Raw genomic sequence first — 19215 nt, forward strand, 5'->3', positions numbered from 1 at the left:
CATGGCTTTAGGCTTAATTGATGGAAAAATAAAGATGAAATGTCACATGTCACATATGCAACACGCTTATAGAGACTCGGTTCTTCTCAGGGCTGGTCACATAGGCATCCTCTGCCTAGCATGTACCAAAAATCCAGACTCCAGAAGGAAAGCTGCTGTTCAGCACAAACCACACTGCTTGTGCTAAAAGGCACGGTGAGCCACTATTCTCAGTTCCGGGAATGGTGGAAACCCTCCCGAAAGCCAAGTTTCGAAATGCCAGTCAAGATCCAACGTTATAAGCAGACCTTTTAGGAATAGTAGTGTCAGTACTCCTATGTTAACTCTTTTCTGTACAGCCCTATTTTGGTATTTACATTTTAAGTAAAAAAAAAAAAAAAATTAATACAAAACAATATCATCTGTGTGTAAAATAATATGGATTCTTCAGAAGCTCGATTCCATTTAAAGCAGTTGAATCAAGCCATATAAAGCTTTGATCAATTATCAAAAGCATAACAATTTTCTATGGTACAATGAAATAATGGAAAAATTTACCTAAATATATAAACCTTAAAGAAAACAGGTAAAGAATAATTTTTAAATAATATGAGAATAAAGAGGATGGATAAACTTATTAAAATATATTAAAAATAGAAAAAATAAAATTAATATTTAAAGCACAAATACAATATTCACACATAAGACTTATTTAACTTTTGTTGACTTGCTTTTTTTTTTTTTTTTTTTTTGGTTGCACAGCATGTGGGATCTTAGTTCCTGCACCAGGGATCGAACCTGCACCCCCTGTTATTTCACTTTTGTTAATTAACTGCCTGAAGTCCTACTAAATAAAAATAACATTTTATGTAGTCATTCCTCCCACTTCCCTTCAAATCAGCCAAGATCTTTAAAAAAAAAAAAACAACTATGCTGCCATTATAAATAAGAACAAAATATTAGTAACTAAGCAGTGTTTACTAGTGATATAAAATAATTATATCATATCTATAGATACTTAATACCTCCCCTTGTCCCTCCCCCAAAAAAAGTCATACAAAAGAGACAAATACAAAGACTTTAGGAAGACTAGCAAAAAGCCCTGGATTCAAATCCTCATGTTGCCTCTTCTTAGCTGTTTCCTCCCTCTGCCAAAAAAAAAAAAAGTAAATAAAAAGATAATTTACTTTATAGGATTCCTTGCTTTAGTATGAAAAATACTATGCAATAAACACTTGGGATGGATGTCAACATATTGTAGAAATCATTAAATAGTGGTTATTATCCTTGCCATTATTATGACAATTATAAGACTATCAGTTAAGAAGACTATCTAAAATAAACACTTTTTTCCCCCAGAAATGTATCAGAAACTTTATCTGTGGGACTGGTTAATTTCATTAGATACTAGTTCAATTAGATACTGTCAGTATAGGTCCAAATAGGAGAGAGAGCAAAGAAATAATTTGAACAGGAAAAGTTTATTATAAAAAAATTATTCTCTGTAACAGGAGAGTGACTATAAAGAGAATTCTAAAGAACAACCTAAGGCTGAGGAAGAGTACCCCAAAGAAGAGCAAACTTGGAAAGAAGATCCTCCCCCTAAAGCTGGTATTCTGATCTCACTGTAGAAGATATGACTGCAGCCCAGTGGATGACAGAGAAGTTTTCTGGACTGCCCAGGCAAAGCTGGACCACAAGCAAACAGGAAACAACCCTCTAGGGTGCAGGTAGCCAAGGGTGGCCGGCAGGTGAACAAAGGAAATCAGGACTCCCCGAGGCAGCTCAGAGGCAGAGTGGTACAAAGCCTGAGGCCCACAGTGTCTGTATCTGGGGGACTGCAGGAAGATCTCGCTGAGCCAGGACCAGGACTATGAGTTCACAGGGGGAATGCATGCACTGTGTGCACAGCTGGAGCACAGCAGCACTGGATGTCCCAGAATCTTGTAGCAAGAGCAAGAACAATCACAGCACACCAGAACCAAGAAAAGTCCCTCCCTCCTGCGGTATCTCTCCAGCACCCTCTACTGGCACAATTTAATATTGTGCTTGCTGCAAAGAAGATGCATAAAGTTGCACTAACGCAGATCGAGTAAGAGGGTAGATTTGGAACCAAGAGGCAATAAATTGATAATTGGCATAGGATACAGTTAAAATACCTCATCTCTTCTAATAACTTAACAGCCGGGTTAGAAATCAAAATTTCTTAAACCTATAAATTAAGAAGTTATTTTCTTAATCAAGAATGTAAATTGTTATAGCCACTATGGAAAACAATATGAAGATTGCTCAAAAAGTTAAAAATAGATCTACCATATGATCCAGCAATTCCACTTCTGGGTATATAATCAAAGGAAATGAAAACAGGATATCAAAGAGATAAATGCACTCTCATGTTTATCGCAGCATTACTTGCAACAGCCATGATATGGAAACACCCTAAGGGCCCAGCAGTAGATGAATACATAAAGAGGATGTGGTATATACAGTGGAATATTATTCAACCATGAGAAAAAAGGACATCCCACCATTTGCAACAACAAAAGTGGATCTTGAGGACATTATGCTAAGTGAGATAAGCCAGACAGAGACATAAAACTGTATGATATTACTTATATGTGGAATCTAAAAACATCAAACTTGTAAAAACAAAGAGTAAACTGGTGTTTACTGGGGAGTGGGGGAACAGGAGAGATGTTGTTTAAGAGTACAGACTTCCAACTAGTAGTAAATAAGTCCTAGAGATCTAACACACAGTATAGTGAATATAGACAACAACACTGTATATAATCAAACTTTCTAAGAGACTAGATCTTAATTACTCCAACCACAAAGAAGAAATAATTGATAATTATATGATGTGACAGAGGTGTTAACCACTGCTACAATGGCAGTCATATTACAATATATAAATGTATCAAATCAACATGTTGTATACCCTAAGTTTACACAATGTGATATGTCAAATATATTTCAGTTTAAAAAAAAACAAACTACTACATTTGAACAACCTGGAACTCTCTCCTCTGCTAGGACCTGGTAGCCCCTTTGTCCATAATTATCTTAATTAGTCACCTTAAGTTAAATAAAGCTAAGTAAAGATCTTTTGCCACTGGAAAAACAATTAATTAATTAAGAAATTATATTATAGAAGCATACTATGATTTACAAAAGGATTCAAAAAGAGCTCCAGTAGAGGTCTATCAATTGTACCAATGTCAATTTCCTAGTTTGTACATTATACTATAGTTATGTAAGATGTTACTATTGGGGGAAGCTGGGTGAAGTGTACATGGGGCCTCTCTATACTATTATTTTAACTTCCTGTGAGTCTGTAATTATTTCACATTTAAAAGTTCATTTGAGGGCTTCCCTGGTGGCGCAGTGGTTGAGAGTCCGCCTGCCGATGCAGGGGACATGGGTTCGTGCCCCGGTCTGGGAAGATCCCACGTGCCGCGGAGCGGCTGGGCCCGTGAGCCATGGCCGCTGAGCCTGCGCATCGGGAGCCTGTGCTCCCCAACGGGAGAGGCCACAACAGTGAGAGGCCCGTGTACCGCACACACACAAAAAAAAGAGCCCCAAGACATCTAGAATAAACTTAGAAAAACTTTAGACAGAAAGCAATGTACGTTTTCATTGCTAATATGAAAAAAGTAGTTCTTAAGATATGATGCTAAAAAGTTAATAGTATTATATACATACCTCTGGAGTGCCACCACCCCCCACCACTGGGTGCCAGCAAAAGCTAGCCATGGAAGACACTGAAAATTCTGTCCTAATTACAAGTTCCAGTCCAAAAGCTGAGAGAAGATAGAAGCTTCCAATTTCTCATTCTCCAAAGCACCTGATGATGCCGATAACTCTATCAACTGTCACTTGAAATAACTATCAGAGAACAATGAAAGTATTTTGTATAAATATATCCTGTTTTTCTAAGGTAAAAGAGAGTTACCTTTCTACTGCCTTATATGAAAACTCAAAGAGGACAAATGAGTAAGTTCAAAAACAGTTTGTAAAATATTATGCAGGGGCTTCCCTTGTGGTGCAGTGGTTAAGAATCCGCCTGCCAATGCAGCCAGCCAACACGGGTTCAGGCCCTGGTCCAGGAAGATCCCACATGCCGCGGAGCAACTGAGCCTGAGCACCACAACTACTGAGCCTGCACTCTAGAGCCCGTGAGCCATAACTACTGAGCCCACATGCCACAACTACTGAAGCCCATGCACCTAGAGCCCGTGCTCCTCAACAAGAGAAGCCACTGCAATGAGAAGCCTGCGCACCAGAATGAAGAGTAGCCCCCACTCACCTCAACTAGAGAAAGCCATGTGCAACAACAAAGACCCAATGCAGCCAAAAATAAACAATAAATTAATTAATTAATTTAAGAAATATATATTATTCTGACTTTGGGTCACCCTGCTAACTTTTTCTCATTTTCAGGATGGAGAAAAATGATGTCCATTAAGAAAAATTATTAAGACATCTAAAACTCTTGATTTTACATCTAGGCAACTTAAAGTCAGTGACTTGAGCTCCTTTCTAAATAAAACTATTTAACAACTTGCTAGGGTGAAGGCAAAAATAAGTGCTACATAAATTCAGCAAAAGATCCTCAGAATGGTCTAACATCCAATTATATCAGCCCCAAAATAATTAACAGTTCAGGTTCTACTATCTCTCTACTTTAGTGATAACAAATCATATTAGAAAATTGCTTATTCTGTGAGAAGAAAAGAGCCCTAGGTGATTTTTTTTTTCAGTACTCCATGGCTTGGAAATCTTTTCCTCAAGAAAATAACACAAGGAAAGGTACCTATCAATCACTCATGCTATGAGGTAGGGTACTTAACACTTCAACTTCTCACTATGTAGTTTTTGCTGCAAGCCAGAAAGCACAAATTAAGAACTGAAGCAGAATTTATTATCAAAACAGGCACATCTCTGAATCACTCTACAAATGATCAAACTGCTTTCTAGTAATGATGTGTTTTATATTTTATATATATATATATATATATATATATATATATATATATATATATATATACTTTAATGTATATGTAATGATTGTACTCCCCAAAATTAGAATCAGATAAAAGTGATTCATGGAAATTCTTTCTTCCTAGCAGTAATGGCCCATGTTACTCAGTACAAACAAAGCTGTATACTTAAAACAAATCTAGTAATTATACTCTGCTTGCTGTATCAATACTTCATTCTGGTTCACACATCAAGCATCAGGGCAGATCCCTGGGAACAAAGTGATCTGACAGACATAAAACCCTGAAGCCAAAATTCTCTTCCCAACTAACCCTCCAAAAGGTCTGGAATTACCATCATTAGAACTCCACTTCTTGTTAGGGAACTGTAAAGAGACCCATTTTCCAAATGTATATGGTATTATTTTCCCTGAATTATTTTATGACAAATTAAGAAGTAATACTTGGCAAAAATCAACTAGTCAGAAAATTAATACAGCAAAAAATGAAAAATTTCCCCCTCGCTTTTCGGGTATCTAGCAAAACTAGCAATCTATTCAAAGCATTGATGTGGGTGCTATATAATAGTGTTAGGGTATTTTAAATACTAAATAAGCTTTAAAAATCCGTATAAATTTAGTAGTATGTAAGAAAATCTTTTGAAGTATTTCTACACATGATGAGACCAAAACCCATGAAAATGCCAGCTGGAGAGGGACAGAGAAGATTGCTATCTCCACTTTGGAAACACCAGAAAGAGACTGACCTGATCAGATCTGCTTTAACATTTTAACTGGAGCCTCTCAATAATTAGACTTAGGCTGCTCTTCTCACACGTTTCAGATTACAATCATCTTGCTTTCTCCTCTCAGCTCTTATTGTTGGTCTTCTCGTCTACAAATCTATCAGCTTTTCTCCCAGGGCATGGTGCCCCTGGGTTTGAAGTCACTGAACAATCACTTGGATGCCCATCTATACTCTCACTTTCAAATTCTGCTGGAAATACACCAAAGAATGCCAATCCATTTATTTTCTAACTGGTTTAATTAATTTTAAACTTAGCACATAATCAAAATTTAATTGGGTACAGTCTCTAAAAGTATAAACTCAGAAGTCAGATGGCCTTGGTTTAAACCCTGTCTCTACCAGTTCCTGGCCAAGTGACCAAGTTACTTAATCTCATTAAGCCTCTGTCTCATCTTCTGCAAAAAAAAATAGGGTAATAATTAAAATGTTTTCCTCACACGTTGTTATGACAATTAAATTTTACAATGGCCATCAGACAAAAATGTTAACATTATTTTCTTTCTTATGTCCAGTTCCTAAATAAAGCTTAACTTGTAAAATCTAACACAGGTGACTGAGAAAACCAAAAGAACATTAGAAAGTTTCAAAATATGAGAGCAGTTTTCACATACCCTCTAAACAGGTTAGGATTCTATTAGGTGCAATGTTCTATTACTCTCTGCACATTACAGTGAATGTAGCCAATACTCTTAACTTTATAAAATTTCTATATACTTTTTATTCATTTACTCAACAAGTTTTTAAAACGAAGTAGAGAGTAAGAATATTTATTCTAGACCAGATAGACTTGGTATTTAATTGTATGACCTTGAGAAAGCTATTTAACCTCTCTGTGCCTCAGTTTCCCTGACTGTACAATGAAGATAATAGTACCTATACCTCATAAGTAGCACCTAGAACAGTGCTCAGCACAGAGAAAGTGCTAAGTAAGGACTAAGTAACTACAAAGCTCTGGTTCCTAGCACAGGGCTAGATATTGGAGATTCTGAGATAAACGACACAGTACTTGCCTTCAAAGGGGTTGAGACCAATAATCACAGTATAATTTGTCAAATATCTATGCATGAGGAATGCTTGAACTCTTGAATGCACAGAGAAATAGATTTTTTCATGATAAAAACTAATATTTTTAAAAACTAAAATACTGAAAATTAGCATTCAGAATGGCTGATGGGTACACTGCTGTTCAATATATTATTCTTTCTACTTGTGTGTATGTTGGAAATTTCACAAAATGGGAAGTTGTTTTTAAAAATCATTTTCTCAGAAAGTAACCCAAAATTATGTAATTTGAAGGATTTACTTTCACACCGATGTCTTTATAAATGAACTTTGTCAGCAGCAATGCTTAAAAAAAAAAAAAAAAATCAGAGGTTAAGAATTCTTTTGACAAGACTGCCACCTACTGGATTACCTTAAATTCCACTACTTACATTTTGGGATTTAAACACATTAAGTACCACATATAATCCAATAAAAAGCAAGTTTCTTTTTTGAAAAAACAAAGATAAATCGAAGTATTTAAAAAATACCCCATATCACAGGAAATTCTGTCTGTTATGTTGAACAAAGTATTCTTTGGGGAAGACCCATTAGACTGAAGCAATCTCAAGTTAATTTTAGTTTGGATGTTTAGAGGTCATCTGACAGAATGTGTGAAAAAGGAGGCAAAAACACTTAACAGATTTGGTAATTACTGCTGAGCATATGAACCCATAGTTGTTAAATATTATCATCGACATTAATTATATTAAAATAAAAGCAATATGTTAAGTGGTTATATATGGAATGAATTTTTTAAGCTATCTTAATGTTATAAAAATGGTAGGTAAAATTCTGGCTTAGGTAGAATTTCTAATGATAATGATATATACTGATTCAAAAAGTGCTTTAACTCAACAACTTAAGTTGAGATAATGTGCTCTGGAAAAATGCCTTAAAATTATTCAAAAAGTAGCTTAAGTGATGATGAAGACACTGATGTTGAAGATTATTGTTGAGAGTCTGAATAAATTGGCCTTATGAACATGAGAGTGGGCAAAAAGCAACATTTCTAAGTTATTATGTATAATATATTTTAAATGTATGCGTAAATGTTTATCTAAGTTAACAAAGAAAACATAATTAGGTATCTGACTATTTCACCTATATTCACCAAGGTTTCTATATTTAAGTTAATGCAAGACTGGATCAGACAAGAATTATGAATGAAAGCTACACCAAGGAGGAAATTTTGATGAGAAGCAAGATATTTTCATGGGTCTCCCCACAAACTGCCCACTAGCTGCAAGGGAGGGGGAAAAAAAGGAATTACAATGGAGAAACCAGACATCTTGACTGGTAATCAAATTTAACATCACCAGAAAGGGACAGAGGGTTATCAAGTGCCTCCAAATGTGATACACTGTGAAGGACAGAACATCACCTATGCAGCAATAAACTATCTGAATCTAATCACGAGGAAATATTAGATAAACCCAAACTGAGCAATGTTATATTAAAAAGAGGGGAAAGGAGGAGTAGGAGGACGTGGAGTTCATCTCTCTCCACGGATGCATCAGGAATACATCTATATATGCAACAACTCTCATAGAACACCAGCTGAACACTAGCAGAAGACCTTGGACACCGGAAAGGACTGTAAAGATCCCTGCATAACTGGTATGAACAACTTGTGGGGTCTTGGTTCCTTGACTGGAAGTTGGGCCTCAGGCTCTGAGGTGGGAGCACCAAGTCCAGGACACTGGACCACTAAAGAATTCCTGGCCACAGGGAAGATTAACCACCAAGACCTCTCACAGAGGCCTCTATCTGAATCCAAGACCCAGCTCCACCGAACTGCCAGCAGCCTCCAAGCACTAGATGCCTCACATAAAACAACAAATGAAGACAGGAACACAAACCCACCCATCAGTACACAGACTACCTAAAGTCATACTAAGCTCACAGACACCCCAAAACACACCACCTGACACGGTCCTGTTCAACAGGGGGAAAAGACTCAACTCCACCCACCAGAATGCAGGCACAAGTCCCTCCCAACACGAAGCCTACGCAAGCCACTGGACCAACCTCACCACCGGGAGCAGAGCTAACAGAAGCAAGAGGAACTATGACCCTGCAGCCTAGGGAAAGGAAACCTCAAATACTGTAAATGAGACAAAATGAGAAGACAGAGAAATATCTTTCAGGCAAAGGAGCAAGATAAAAACACACAAGACTGAATAAATGAAGAGGAAATAGGCAAACTACCTGAAAAAAGAATTCAGAGTAATGACAGTAAAGATGACACAAAATCTCAGAAATAGAATAGAGAAAATACAAGAAATGTTTAACAAGGACCTAGAAGAACTAAAGAGCAAACAAACAATAATGGACAATACAATAACTGAAATTAAAAATACTCCAAAAGAAATCAATAGCAGAACAACTGCTACAAAAATAAACCCAGGGGCTTCCCTGGTGGCGCAGTGGTTGGGGGTCTGCCTATTGATGCAGGGGACATGGGTTCGTGCCCCGGTCTGGGAGGATCCCACATGCCGCGGAATGGCTGGGCCCGTGAGCCATGGCCACTGAGCCTGTGCGTCCAGAGCCTGTGCTCCACAGCGGGAGAGGCCACAGCAGTGAGAGGCCCGTGTACCACACACACACAAAAAAAAACAATTAAGAAGGGCTTCCCTGGTGGCACAGTGGTTGAGAGTTCGCCTGCCAATGCAGGGGACACGGGTTCGTGCCCCGGTCCAGGAAGATCCCACATGCCGCGGAGCAGCTGGGCCCGTGAGCCATGGCCGCTAAGCCTGCACATCCAGAGCCTGTGCTCTGCAATGGGAGAGGCCACGACAGTGAGAGGCCCACGTACAGCAAAACAAACAAACAAACAAACAAACAATTAAGGAAAATGGTAATAGGAACATACATATCAATAATTACTTTAAATGTAAATGGATTAAATGCTCCAACCGAAAGACACAGACTGGCTAAATGGATACAAAAACAAGACCTATACATATGCTGTCTACAAGAGACCCACTTCAGACCTAGGGACACATACATACTGAAAGTGAGGGGATGGAAAAAGATAGTCCATAAAAATGGAAATCAAAATAAAGCTGGAGTAGCAATATTCATATCAAACAAAATAGTCTTTAAGATAAAGACTATTACAAGAGACAAAGAAGGACACTACATAATGATCGAGGGATCAATCCAAGAAGAAGACATAACAACTGTAAATATCTATGCACCCAACATAGGAGCACCTCAATACATAAGACAATGCTATAAGAGGGGAAATCGACAGTAACACAATAATAGTAGGGGATTTTAACACCCCACTTACACCAATGGATAGATCACCCAAGCAGAAAATAAATAAGGAAACACAAGCTTTAAATGACATATTAGACCAGGTAGATTTAATTGATATTTATAGGACATTCCATCCAAAACCAACAGAATAGGACTTCCCTGGTGGCACACTGGTTAAGAATCTGCCTGCCAATGCAGGAGACATGGGTTCGAGCCCTGGTCTGGGAAGATCCCATATGCCGTGGAGCAAGTAAACCCATGCACTGCAACTACTGGGCCTGCATTCTACAGCCCACTTGCCACAACTACTGAGCCCACGTGCCACAACTACTGAAGCCCGCAAGCCTAGAGCCCATGCTCCACAACAAGGAGAAGCCCCCACAGTGAGAAAACCATGCACCACAAGGAAGAGTAGCCATTGCTTGCCACAACTACAAAAGCCCACGCGCAGTAATGAAGACCCAATGCAGCCAAAAAATAATAAATAAATTTATTTAAAAAAAAAAAACAGAATACACTTTCTTCTCAAGTGCACATGGAACATTCTCCATGACAGATCGCATTATGGGTCACAAATCAAGCCTTGGTAAATTTAAGAAAACTGAAATCATATCAAGCATCTTTTCCAACCACAACACTATGAGACTAGATATCAATTACAGGAAAAAAAAGTGTAAAAAAATACAAACACATGGAGGTTAAACAATATGCTGTTAAATGACCAAGAGACCACTGAAGAAATCAGAGAGGAAATAAAAAAATACCTAGAAACAAATAACAATGAAAACATGATGACACAAAACATATGGGATGCAGCAAAAGCAGTTTTAAGAGGGAAGTTTACAGCAATACAATCCTACCTCAGAAAACAAGAAACACCTCAAGTAAACAACCTAACTTTACACCTAAACCAATTAGAGAAAGAAGAACAAAAAACGCCAAAGCTAGTAGAAGGAAAGAAATCATAAAGATCAGACCAGAAATAAATGAAAAAAGAAATAACAGAAACAACAGCAAAGATCAATAAAACTAAAAGCTGGTTCTTTGAAAAAATAAACAAAATTGATAAACCATTAGCCAGACTCATCAGGAAAGAAAAGAAGACTCAAATCAACAAAAGTAGAAATGAAAAAGAAGTAACAACTGACACCACAGTAATACAAAGGATCATGACAGACTACTACAAGCAACTATATGCCAATAAAATGGACAACCTGGAAGAAATGGATAAATTCTTAGAAAAGTAAAACCTCCCGAGACTGAACCAGGAAGAAAAAGAAAATACAAACACACCAATCACAAGCACTGAAATTGAAATTGTAATTAAAAATCTTCCAACAAACAAAAGTCCAGGACCAAATGGCTTCACAGGCAAATTCTATCAAGCATTTAGAGAAGAGCTAACACCTATCCTTCTCAAACTCTTCCAAAATATAGCAGAGAGAGGAACACTCCCAAACTCATTCTATGAGGCCACCGTCACCTTGATACCAAAACCAAAGATGTCACAAAAAAAAGAAAACTACAGGCCAATATCTCTGATGAACATAGATGCAAAAATCCTCAACAAAATACTAGCAAACAGAATCCAACAGCACATTAAAAGGGTCATACAACATGATCAACTGGGGTTTATCCCAGGAATGCAAGGATTCTTCAATATATGCAAATCAATCAATGTGATACACTATATTAACAAACTGAAGGGTAAAAACCATATGATCATCTCATTAGATGTAGAAAAAGCTTTCGACAAAATTCAACACACATTTATGATTAAAACTCTACAGAAAGTGGGCACAGAGGGAACCTACATGACATAATAAAAGCCATATATGGCAAACCCACAGTGAACATCATTCTCAATGCTGAAAAACTGAAACCATTTCCTCTAAGATCAGGAACAAGACAAGGTTGCCCACTCTCACCACTATTATTCAACATAGTTTTGGAAGTTTTAGCCACAGCAATCAGAGAAGAAAAAGAAATAAAAGGAATCCAAATTAGAAAAGAAGAAATAAAACTCTCACTGTTTGCAGATAACATGATACTATACATAGAAAATCCTAAAGATGACACCAGAAAACTACCAGAGCTAATCAGTGAATTTGGTAAAGTAGCAGGATACAAAATTAATGCGCAAAATTAAGGCTCCCGGACTTCAGACTATACTACAAAGCTACAGTAATCAAGACAGCATGGTACTGGCACAAAAACAGAAACACAGATCAATGGAACAGGATAGAAAGCCCAGAGATAAACCCATGCAACTATGGTCACATTATCTTTGACAAAGGAGGCAAGAATATACAATGGAGAAAAGACAGTGTCTTCAATAAGTGGTGCTGGGAAAACTGGATAGCTACATGTAAAAGAATGAAATTAGAACACTTCCTAACACCATACACAAAAATAAACTCAAAATGGATTGCAGACCTAAACGTAAGACCGGGCACTATAAAACTCTTAGAGAAAAACATAGGAAGAACACTCTTTGACATAAATCACAGCAAAATCTTTTTTGATCCACCTGCTAGAGAAATGGAAATAAAAACAAAAATAAACATATGGGACCTAATGAAACTTAAAGCTTTTGCACAGCAAAGGAAACCATAAACAAGACGAAGAGACAACCCTCAGAATGGGAGAAAATATTTGCAAATGAAGCGGCTGACAAAGGATTAATCTCCAAAATCCACAAGCAGCTCATGCAGCTCAATTTCAAAAAAATAAACAACCCAATCCGAAAATGGACGGAAGACCTAAACAGACATTTCTCCAAAGAAGACATACACATTGCCAACAAACACATGAAAAGATGCTCAACATCACTAATCGTTAGAGAAATGCAAGTCAAAACCACAATGAGGTATCACCTTACACTGGTCAGAATGGTCATCATCAAAAAATCTACAAACAATAAATGCTGGAGAGGGTGTGGAGAAAAGAGAACCCTCCTGCACTGTTGGTGGGAATGTAAATTGATACAGCCACTATGGAGAACAGTATGGAGGTCCTTAAAAAACTAAAAATAGAACTACCATGTGACCCAGCAATTCCACTACTGGGCATATACCCTGAGAAAACCATAATTCAAAAAGATACATGTACCACAATGTTCACTGCAGCACTATTTACAACAGCCAGGACGTGGAAGCAACCTAAATGTCTACTGACAGATGAATGGATAAAGAAGATGTGGCACATGTATACAATGGAATACTACTCAGCCATTAAAAGGAACGAACTTGGGTCATTTGTAGAGACATGAATGGACTTGGATACTGTCATAAGAGTGAAGTAAGTCAGAAAAACAAATACCATATGCTAACGCATATATATGGAATCTAAGAAAACGGTACTGATGAACCTAGTGGCAGGGCAGGAATAAAGATGCACATGTATAGGACACACTTGAGGACACAGTGGGGGAAGGGGAAGCTGGGACTAAGTGAAAGAGTAGCATTGACATATATACACTACCAAATGTAAAAGGGATGGCTAGTTGGAAGCTGCTGCATAGCACAGGGAGATCAGCTCGACGCTTTGTGACAACCTAGAGGGGTGGGATAGGGAGGATGGGAGGGAGGCTCAAGAGGAAGGGGATATGGGGATATATGTATACATATATATATATAGCTAATTCATTTTGTTGTACAGCAGAAACTAACACAACATTGTAAAGCAATTATCCTCCAATAAAGATGCAAAAAATAAACAAAAATATAGTTAAAAAATAAATAAGAAAAATTAAAAAAGGGAAAGGGATGTATTCTTCAAAAATGTCCATGTTGATGGGACTTCCCTGGTGGCACAGTGGTCAAGAATCTGCCTGCCAATGCAGGGGGCACAGGTTCAATCTGTGGTCTGGGAAGACCCCACATGCCGTGGAGCAACTAAGCCCATGCGCCACAACTACTAAGCCTGCGCTCTAGAGCCCACAAGCCACAACTACTGAAGCCTGCGCACCTAGAGCCCATGCTCCGCAACTAGAGAAGCCACCACAATGAGAATCCCGCACACCACAACAAAGAGTAGTCCCTGCTCACCACAACTAGATAAAGCCCGCATGCAGCAACAAAGACCAAATGCAGCCAAAAATAATAAATAAATTATTTATTTATTTATTTATTTAAAATGTCCACGTTTTAAAAGAGAGAGAAAGACTGTGGAAATCTTTCCAAATTAAAGAAACCTAAAGACATATGGCAGCTAAATGCAATATCTGACCCTAATGTAAATCCCAAATTGGATGGGGGGAAAGGATGGTATTGGGTTAACTGACAAAATTAGAGACGAATAGTAGGTTAGATAAAAAGTATTGTATGAAAGCTAAATTTACTGAGGTTGATACAAATAATGTGGTTAAATAAGAGATATTCGTATCCCTATTTTTAGGAAATATAGATTTCCTAAGGAAGTAGATAGGGATAAAACACCATGATGTATGTAACTTACTCTTAAATTGTTTAGATAAACAATCACGTGTGTGCGCGTGTGTGGGGGGGGAGAAAGAGAAAGACTGAGAGACAGAGAGAGAGAGAGAGAGAGATTAAGAAAGTGGGTGCAAAGCAAATGGGGTAAAATGTTATTAATAAGTGATTCTGAGTAAAGAGCATTCAGGTGTTCTCTGTACTAGGTTTCTTTTTCTTTCTATTTTTTTAAGTCTTCTGTAAGTTTGAAATTACCTCTAAATAAAAAGATTAAAATATTGCTATGTCTACTGCTAACAAAAAAATTAAAATATAGACATAAATATATAAACGCATGCAGACACACGTGTGTGTATATATGTGCATGTGTATTTATATATTTTAAAGAAGTATCTCTTAAAGATTCTGATATCTCAGTAACTAAATGGACTTTTTAATAATCAAAATGATTGAGAAATTAAGGTATTTGTCCTATATGTAAATAAGGGAGAGATGGAAAAAGCCCAAATAGGGTAGAAGCAGTTATTACTGATAAAACAAAGCCATTTCATGTTTATTTCCCCCATCAATTGACATTTTCAATGAACCAGTTATATCTAACTTATTTAAGTGGGGAAAGCATTAGGTTTCTCATTCTCATTTTTAAATGGAGAAACTGAAGCATGGTGAAAAGCCACAGTAAGTAATACAGCTGAGATTCAATAGTATGTCTGTTGAAACACAGTAACAATGTCAATACAAGTTTTGGTAGCATTTAGGAGCAAGCTGCTTACCTTTCAATAGCTAATTCTTTGTTAGAAAGTTGCTGCACTGTAATCACAACCTTCTTCTCTATTCCTTGTTTTAATTTGAAATAAAATTTATCTCTATCCTTAGGCACAGGACTGAAATATGCAAAAAGAACAGGAATTAACAATAATTAAAAACAATAAAAGAGATCCCTCTTTCAAGGTTAGAATGAGCCAACAAACTATTTAAACAACAGCACCCTTATTCTTAAGATATCCTAACTCTCATCTTGCCACAGAGTAACTACAAACTTTACGGTCAGCAAAACAGAGTTGTTATTAATTTTTAAACTGGGTTTACAAGAGCCTTATAATTTATCCCTAACGAGATTAAAAACAAAACTTTTTAAATGACATCATTTCAAATTTTAGTTTTTAAATTTTAACAAATTTAGGAACATGGTTTATTTAATTACTTTTAAGACTGTCACATTTCTGGTTTAGCTGGTTGCATGAATGCCTTTAACACAGTGAAACCTAAGGCAAAAACTGAGAAGAAGAGCTTACTTTTAAATATCTAGAATTTGAGATGACTGTGACAAATCCAAGTAAATATAAATAAAAGATGAACAAAGAGGTACAGATCAGGGCAAGTTAAATTCTAGCCTAGGCCAGACTGACAATTCTCAAGAATTAGTTCCTTAAAACAATAAGTGTCTAAAAGAAACAAAACAAAAACAGTTAAGTGTCTAAAATATAGGTTGCCTTATCTGAAAAGGAAAAATACCTTTAGCAACTTATTTGACCAAGAGTCAATTTCTGTATCTGTAAAAAACAGGTAAAATACCTACCTAACAGTTATGGTTAGAAACAAAGGCAAAGTAAAGGCCCATAACTGATCATTAAAGAGTATAACTGTTTCCCATTATCTGCCTATTTTTGAACTAAAGAAAAACATTCCAAATACACAGCAGAAGGAAATGGTTAATTAAATGATGGTCAAACCATACAATATACTACCAGTAACCATTAAAAATGATTTTAAGAATATTTTAATTGAAAAATTCTTATATCATGAAGTTAAAAGAAAAAACTATATATATATATACAACTGTATAAAAATACACCCTAGAAATCAAATATTAAAAGTGATTGTGGGGCTTCCCTGGTGGCGCAGTGGTTGAAAGTCCGCCTGCCAATGGAGGGGACACGGGTTCGTGCCCCAGTCCGGGAAGATCCCACATGTCGCGGAGTGGCTAGGCCCGTGAGCCATGGCCGCTGAGCCTGCGCGTCCGGAGCCTGTGCTCCGCAACAGTGAGAGGCCCGCGTACCACAAAAAAAAAAAAAAAAAAAAGTGATTGTGGCTGACAAAACCATAGCTTTTTATTCTAATTTTATTATTTTACTAAATGTTCTACAGTAAATATCAGTATTTTAAAATATTAAGAAAATAATTTACATAAAATATCTGAAAAGCATGACAAAAGTGAACCATGCATTCACCAGTGAAATATTTATCATCCTAAAGCTTTATACCAACATTGTATATTCTGGAAACTTTATTTTTTTTTTTTTTTTTTTTTTGCGGTATGCGGGCCTCCCACTGTTGTGGCCTCCCCCGTTGCGGAGCACAGGCTCCGGACGCGCAGGCCCAGCGGCCATGGCTCACGGGCCCAGCCGCTCCGCGGCATATGGGATCCTCCCAGACCGGGGCACGAACCCGTATCCCCTGCATCGGCAGGCGGACTCTCAACCACTGCGCCACCAGGGAGGCCCCTGGAAACTTTAAATTAGCCAATATTATATTTCAGACACAATACCAATTTTTAATCTTTCCAATCAACCTCACCTAAAGTTTCCTTTTCCATCATCTTCTTTTACCTCCAAGGAGACACTGAAGGTAAATACATCACTGTCAGGGGTAGGAATAACTGAGTCTTTAACATCAGATACTTGTCTAGAAGACCGTTTGAAAGCTGTACAGAAACTATACAAAATTCTGCTTACCTAAAAGAATAAAAATGGAAACAAGATTAGACAAAGATTTAACTGCATTTTGATAAACTTCTTCCCTAATTCTTGAATCTATAATTTCCCATGGTCACAATGCTCTTTTAGCAGATAAAGCAGATATAGTCTAAGCACATACACACACACATACACAATTTGTAATATACAGTGTGTATATATACATAGTATAAGCATATATACACACACACAGTTGACCCCTAAACAACATGGGTTTGAACTGCATAGGTCCCCTTATACGCAGATTTTTTTCAATAGTAAATACTACAGTAGTATACAAGCCATGGTTGGTTGAAGTGGCAGATGCGGAACAGTGAATAAGGAGGAACCACTCATATGGAGAGCCAACTATAAATTATACATGAATTTTTGACTGGGCAGAGGGTCAGCACCCCTACCACATGCCACCCCCCAGCCCCAGCGCACTGTTCAAGGGTTAACCGTAGTTTGCTTCTTTCAATCTGGCATTTAAACACCAAAATAAAGGCGTTTAATTTAAAGTCAGAAAATAAGCTGTATGTATGTCTAGATGTTTCTATGACCCCTAAGATACTATATTACAATGAATGAATCCTAAGATAATTACTAGAATGATACTGGCATCTAAACCTTCCCAATGAACACAAACAAACAAGGTTTTAGCCCAAGGTATCAATTTCTCTTTTCACTTCTCTCAGCTTCAAAGGGGTAGATCCCGAGGCATAGAATAAATACTGGTCTTTGCAAAAAGAAAACATGGTAGCATGATTTAAAGAGCTTCCAGTGTTGTTACTCAATGTTGTTCTTGTATAAATGTGTCACAGAATGAATGAATCCTGAAATGTTCTTATCTAATGTATTAGTACTAAGCCACCCTGGTGACTTTATATACACACACATACATAAATATATGTATGTGTGTATATATATGGATGGCTTTTACTCCTCCCCTGAAGTGGAGGAGTACTCTACATCCCATACTCTTCCAGACAGTATTATCTTCCTTGGTTCCAAAAGAAGCATCATACCATCTCAAACTTGTCCACTTCAAACACAAAAGAACTTCCAAATCTCTCAGGTCCCTCATGGGTTGAACAAATAAAAACAAGATGAAATAAGAAGGGTTTGAACAAAGGTCATATTTTCAAAATCTCACACTGGGAGGTACTAGTAAAGAAACTTCTCTGAATATTAAATCCTTCACTTTAGATAAAGTGAATTCAAATTATTCTTTGTATTAATCTAGGGTTATATTTTATAATTTGCTTGAAATAAGAGCACTCTCATTAACAGTAGAATTTCTTCAAGTATGGGGGTCTTTCCTCAATATTCTATTTTTATTATATTTATACATTCTACCTTTTCTCACACATACATACTCTAACACATTCAATGGTCCTCAAACTTCCAATGGCCACACTTACATCTCGTAATCAATGATTACCCTAAACTGCCTTTCCAGTGCCAAATCAATAGTTTTCTAAATTAACTAACTTACACAGGTTAACTGTATAAGAATGCTGCCTGCCAGCCTAAAGTTCAACTTCAATCAATAGCATCATATTTGTTTCACAGTATTCGTAAAATTTTTTAATATGTTAAAGTTATCTCATTATAATTTTATATAAATGAGTAACAACAAAGCAGCAATGGATTCATATCAATAATAACTGTAGACCTCAAATCTTATACAATTAAGACAATGATAAGTTCACTCATTCATTCAACCAATAATTTTTGAGTGCCTTCTGTGTACTAAGTATTATTCTAGGAGAGAGGGATACAGCTGTGTACATGGAGCTTTCATTTCAGCACATGGAAGTTGAATGTGCTTGGGGTGAATGGGAGGAATCATTAGGTAAGGCAAAAACAGATATGTTCAGCCTCAACTGGACCCTTATTGGGCTTAGCTCAATAATTTAAATGTTATAGAGGAAAACAGAATCAAAGAACATGCTAGAAATAAGTCACTGA

The 19215-nt window shown here is 37.0% G+C and overlaps 1 protein-coding gene across 3 annotated transcripts in view; it reads right to left on the reverse strand.

Moving 5' to 3' along the window:
• RABGAP1L (RAB GTPase activating protein 1 like) overlaps positions 1–19215 on the reverse strand; it is a 689539-nt gene that overhangs the window by 585354 nt on the left and 84970 nt on the right. For all 3 annotated transcript variants that reach the window (XM_082612933.1, XM_082612934.1, XM_082612935.1), the window contains exons 6-7: positions 17084–17241; positions 15280–15390 (exon numbers count right to left, since the gene is read on the reverse strand). In XM_082612933.1, coding sequence (XP_082469059.1) covers positions 15280–15390; positions 17084–17241 — 269 coding nt within the window. The remainder of the gene's footprint in view (positions 1–15279; positions 15391–17083; positions 17242–19215) is intronic.

Source organism: Mesoplodon mirus (genome assembly GCF_964341445.2).
Source record: "Mesoplodon mirus genome assembly, chromosome: 3".
NCBI classification, from domain to species: Eukaryota; Metazoa; Chordata; class Mammalia; order Artiodactyla; family Ziphiidae; genus Mesoplodon; species Mesoplodon mirus.